Source organism: Gossypium arboreum, chromosome 1 (genome assembly GCF_025698485.1).
Source record: "Gossypium arboreum isolate Shixiya-1 chromosome 1, ASM2569848v2, whole genome shotgun sequence".
In the NCBI taxonomy this organism is placed as follows: Eukaryota; Viridiplantae; Streptophyta; class Magnoliopsida; order Malvales; family Malvaceae; genus Gossypium; species Gossypium arboreum.
The window spans coordinates 15,496,941-15,502,984 of NC_069070.1; the positions used below are offsets into that span (position 1 = coordinate 15,496,941).

General features: G+C 31.8%; 1 protein-coding gene across 2 annotated transcripts; it reads right to left on the bottom strand.

Moving 5' to 3' along the window:
* Positions 1–1,059: 1,059 nt before the first annotated feature.
* LOC108480204 (DNA-directed RNA polymerases II and IV subunit 5A-like) lies at positions 1,060–5,754 on the bottom strand. 2 transcript variants are annotated; one of them, XM_017783110.2, is made up of 5 exons: positions 5,619–5,754; positions 5,014–5,228; positions 3,390–3,569; positions 2,157–2,270; positions 1,060–1,447 (listed from the first exon to the last, which is right to left on the bottom strand). In XM_017783110.2, exons 2-5 carry the CDS (start codon positions 5,218–5,220, stop codon positions 1,322–1,324), a joined length of 627 nt encoding a protein of 208 aa, XP_017638599.1. In that variant the 5' UTR covers positions 5,221–5,228; positions 5,619–5,754; the 3' UTR covers positions 1,060–1,321. The 2 variants fall into 2 exon arrangements, with proteins under 2 accessions (XP_017638599.1, XP_017638600.1); XM_017783111.2 differs by having other exon boundaries at positions 5,014–5,350.
* Positions 5,755–6,044: the final 290 nt, after the last annotated feature.

The window sequence follows — 6,044 nt, forward strand, 5'->3', positions numbered from 1 at the left end:
TTTATAACTATTTAAATACTGGATTTTACAAAATTAAACTTATTTCTCAGACTTAAACTTTTTTTGTAAATCAATATGTTCAATCAAATTTCTTCAATTTATTAAAAATAATTTACTTTTATTTTCTCCTAAATTTCGTATGTTTCACGTACAGATGAATTTGTTCCACATATATATACACACTAATGTAAAATCACTTTTTCTAAAATATTAATTTTAAAAATTTATACAGCTTTAACGCTTTTAAATTTTTAAACAGTTAGAATATTTTTAATTATTTAAACTTGAATTGCAAGATCTGCTTCTAAAACATAAAAAAAATGACATTTGGATTGTTGAAACATTAATTATATTAATTGGATAAATGTCTCGTTTAATTACTAGTGTAATAATATAAGAAAAAACGATACATCACATATGTATTGCAATAGTTGAATATAAAATAAAGAATAAGTAGTACAAATTTAAACTTGAAACTAAAAGTATGAATGAAAACTTTTGTAAAATAAGACATCTTCAAAATGAACAAAAAATTCTCTTTTCTTTGCCAAAATAAATCACATAAATAACTAAATATTACAATTTGAATTAATTTATTGCTAATCCATATATTAAAACATGAAAACATGAAGTGCTATTGTAACTTAATCCTTCCTTCCCTTTATAGCAACTACATTTTTCTTTCAAGAATTGATTGTTACAAAGAGGTAATTGTGTTAAATCTCTAGATTTAGATTTTATTTGGTCATAAGTAAAATTGACTTAATTTTTTACCTAACTTTTCACAACATAAAAATATAAGACAATATTTAAATTAAAATTTTATTAATAAATAATAATTTTGTAAAATGTAAATCACAACTCATACATGCATATTGTAAAGTTTTAAACACCACGTAAGATTTTTAAAACAACTTAAAAGTTTAAAATTTATTTCAAATTGTATCAGCAAAGAATTGACATCTTCAATAAAATTGATAAAGAAAGTACCTGCAAAATCTCTGCTTCTAAATAGATGAATTTAGTAAAAGGAATAAAATAAGACTAATTGTAACATAATTATCAAAATTATAGGAATTTCTTTTTACGAAAATACTGTTATTGTTATACAATATAGAGGGTAAAAAAACAATTTTACTATAAATTTGGAGTTGGACTAGCAACCACGCATATATTCTTGGACACAAAATTAATCACAGCTGCCTCTTAACTTAATGGAATTTTCCAAATAAATTTTGGGGAGCTTGAGTTTTTTTTTTTTCAGTAGCCTAAAACGAGAAGAAACTTCATCCGTATGCAAAACCCCTAAAAAGAGAAAAGCTCATACAGCATATCGGTAAGTATCATACGTGTCAGCAGTCACACTTTGTCGAGTAATCTTCACCACTTGTCCCCGCTTCATACCGTAATATTTGGCAACTGGATCACTAACCAGAATCCGAGGTAGCTGATGTTCAATACAAACAGCAATCGGTAACAATATCACCACTAATAACTCAACACATACAACAAAGTGAATCATAACTCTCTTGAACATACATCTATACGTAATTTAGTTTAACTTGGTTTCAAGGAGCTTCTTACAATTTAAATTATTTCCATGGAATCAAGTTAGACATTTATGTAATTATGTTATACTTCCTACTGCTTAACAGTACACCACAAGGAATGCTATGATATTAATCTCTCTTGCTAGTGCCTAAATAACTTTTTATAATTGGGAGCTTTGGTTAATTAGATCATATTCTTTGCACTAAATGATCTTTAACAACTTAAGTTTAATAAGATAAAGCATTTAAACGTCATTTGAAGAATACCAATAATCTCGTAAGCTCCATTTCTAAAGCCCCAAATTTCAAGTTCCAGAATGAAAGTTTTATCTCAGCACAAAAAATACATATTGCAACCACCTCAAGTTTTACTCTCCCCTTTTGTTCTGTTTCTCTTTCTGCCTATTTTTTCAGGAAGCAAGTGTTGGAAATTATTTGTATCTAAAGTGTTATATATCAATTTGCTACAGAAATAACCACCTAAACCAGTTTATCTAAGCTCTGGCCAATGAAAAAACAGTTTACCGAAGCCAATGCACTGGCAGAGACCATTTAACAAGCACTTACACTGAAACAGCCAAATATGTTCACCAAACAATCACTAACCTGTGTTTCCTTTACCCTGTATTTTTCCAGCAATTCCTTCTTTTCTTGATTTGTCAGTACCGTGTGCTTTGGGACAAACATATGTTCTGTGATATTTGTCAACAACTCTGCCTCCTGCACGGAGATTTCGTAACCTTGTCATCCTTGACAGCTCTTGCAAAGATTATAGAAAAAAAAAAACTACTAAAATTGTTAAGAAAGCAGTTTTGTCCCCCAAAATTGTTATCTAGTTAAGAAAACCATCTTACTATTCAAAGGAAAACTTCCACAAATAAAATCCATTAATTAAATGGCCTATGCTATGGATGTGTATTTTGATATGAAATATAAAACACGTCATAGACACTTAAAACTTCGAGATAGTTATACTATTTTTTATTTCACTTATAAGAACCTCATATACTCAAGTACTGCAAGTCTTTTGTGAATTAACCAATGCTTATGAAGATCTCTACTTACGGTTATCAATGTCAGCTGGAATCAGAAAATATTAACAAGAATCAGACAACTTACTGGATTTAAATCAATGCAAATTAAGAAAAGAAAATAACCATGAATGATTAAGGGCAACAATTTTTAGGGTAAATATTAAAGTTTTGCATTGCGCCCTTCGAGAGCTCTCTCATGCTGCGTGTAATATTTTGGTTCATATTTTAAATTCAATTGTATTATGCTGCTGTCTTTATAGAAATGAGAAATACTAACATGCAAGGTAACATTCATAACAGAGTTATGAAGCCATGTCCTACCAGAAATCAAGAATATATCCTTCCAATTGTTGGAAAGGATAAGTCTCAACATAATACTATAGTACTGAGTTGCAAGCGAGCATACAGTTTGCGCACTTTCAAAAGGCATTCACTAGTTGCATATGAACATAAATAGAAAAATTTATCAAGCACTTTCAAGGCATAGCATTGTAGCAGTTCTTTAAAGTAATGGATTTCAATCCAGAATTCAGCAGTTCTGTAACTAGCCTAGCAGACAGATGGAAAATTAATATTTATTTTAGAGATCAGTCTACCTCTTAAGTGGAATAACTTTCTGTAACTTTAACCTTGACAACTTTTTTATTAATATATTTCTTCTAATACTTCTTAGAGATAATCACAGTCAACAGATTCAACCATTATGATTCAATGGATGGTTAATACAAGACCAAACAAAGACAATGCATCTAATTTAATAAGCTAAGCGGTGCTCATGAACAAAGCAAAGAAGAATTATATTCACCTCAAAAACTTCCATGTGGAAGTATGAATTAATTTCATTTATCGCTGCTTTTGCAGGGGCTGTCAAAGCTCTTTGAACGACCAAAATAGCATTATAAACATTATCTGCTTTCATACGCTTTGCGCAGTTTCTTACCATAGGAACACCAACCTTTACTTCTGCAGGAAAGAAGACATAAATCTAGAGACAGAAATACCATCAGTACATCAACATTGAAGTTATAAAATTATTTGTAACAAAAAAGTAAAGAAAAGGGAGTTGCTCTATATTTCTAATATTAGAGTTAAAAGCAATGACCCGTTCTAACTATGCAATCTTTTACAACAAGAAAGTGCAAACTCATGCAGACTGTTTAAAGAATTCTAAACATTTCAAAAAGTTGAAAAGATGGGCTTCTGATTTATAAACTGATGATTCTGAAATAACTGCACAGCTTGCTAATTTGATATGCTTATTACCTTGTATTTGAAACAAAAATGGGGAATCCCAACACCAAGGGCTAAGAAAAATTAGAAAAGCACACACAAAGTTAAATGCATCGTTTATCACACAAAAAGTTAAATACATCAAGGTAAATTTTTAATAGAGGGTGAACAGCCAAATAACTTAATTCTAGAACCTAATTGTTGCTGCAGCAAAGTACAGTAGTAAATAGTAACGGTACCAGAAACTACAGCAAATTGACCCCCCCCCCCAACTCTAAAATTGGTCTGAGCGGTAATAATAATAGCATCCTTAGATTCTCAATCAATTGTGACAAAATTGTGACAAACATGCTTGCCATGCATTCACAGAATTTAGCAATGATTCAAATATAATAACATCAACTATTTCTGTAGCCTTTTACTCTTTTTTATTTCCTTCCCCTCAGCTCTCTATCATCTAATGAAAGTCATACTAAAGCTCAAAATATAGAAAGCAATTCTTTTCAATTTATCAACCTGGTTCAAATTTTGCAAGGTCCAGAGCTTTCCAATAGCCCAGATATCAACTGGAATTTACCTAGCAAACTGCTAGTGAAGTAACAATATTTTTACAAAACTATAAGGTTATAATCATACCAAGTCAAGAGTGAAGGAAAGTATTTCTACGATCAACTGAAGTACAAACAAAGCACACAGTTATCTTGAAATGAGAAAGGCAATCCTCCCAAAGCTATCCCTAGTACTTTTTCAACATTCCATTTCCTTCAGTTACAAATATTATACTCTAAAATGAAACAAGCTATCCCTTTTCGAATAGGAGCTTTGAACTATAAATGTAAAAATATCACATGATACCAATGAAGAAAGTGTACATATCTCCGAAGAGGAACAAGAAGCAATAACAAATAATTAAGGCATTACATGAATGCATCACATTAAGCGCACAATTCCAACCGTGCTTAAAAGTAAAAATCAACGCTAGCAAAATCCTCAATTTTCCAATTAATGATCTTGAAAAAATCCATTTACTTAGGGAACTGCATTTTCCACAAATAAAAGCGAGTAAGAAATATGCTAGGCATCATTATCTCAGATAAACCTTTAAATCCCCAGGTATTTAATCAAGACCTAAAATCTAAGAACTTTAATAAGCATAAAATATATGAACAATAAAAAAAAAAAGGCAGGAAGATATGTACCTGATCAGTTGGAGCATCTCCTTTGCTGCAAAGGATTAAAAGATCATCCCTTTTGAGATGGACATTCTCACCATATTTCTCAATGAATTGTTGTCTTGTCATTTTAATGTCCGAATCAGGGACTGAATATCCCCTATCCCTCAGCATTTGCACTACTGTTCTACGTGCTTTGAATAGCTTCGTGTTTTGTTCCTCAGAAACCGACATTTGTTTCACTAACTCCACCAAACAAACAAACAAACAAACAAATTCAGAGTTTCAAAACAGCTGTAGCATGGCGGTATCGATGCCGCTATTTTGCAGGGCCGTCGCGACAGCTAAAGACCTCAATAGCAGCCTGAACAAATTTCACATCAATAGCGGAGAATCGCGGCAGGCGCAAATAGCAGTCTAAGGGAAAGTAGATTTAAAAAAAAATTCTCTTTCTCAACGAAGTACAGAGATAGATAGTACAATATGAGACAGAGTAACAAGGAGTGGGATGGAAAACAGAAAATCAAATATAGCAGAGAATAGAGAGGCAGAGACCAGATAACACAAACCGAGCCAAAACTAAAAATCTGATGTACAAATCTTCAAGTTATGTTTAGGGTCTCAAACTTTACCTTATTTCCTGCTCTTTGGTTTGGTCTTTCGGAAGCTTGAAGGCAAAAGAGAGGAGAAGAGCTGTGATAGAATGGTGATGAGAGGCTTGTTTGGCGGCTGAGATAAGTGAAGACTGAGAGGAGGTCGGAACTTTTAAAAGGAAATTTTAGAAACAAAAAATATTTTAGGCTTTAATAGTAAAAAGGTCCCTAAATTATACCTCAATTTCTAATTTGGCCCTTGAAGGTTTTTTTGTTTCCAAAGTTGTAGGTCACGTGTTTTGGCCTAGTTGGTAACCCCGTTTAAAAATAGATGTGGCATTAACACCAAATCAGAATGACACATGTGGTGAATGCGAGAGTTAATATCATCACCTCTTTTCTTGGTTGATGAAAATACCAAACCCCTTCATGACCACAACTTCGTCCAACAAGAGCACATTTTTT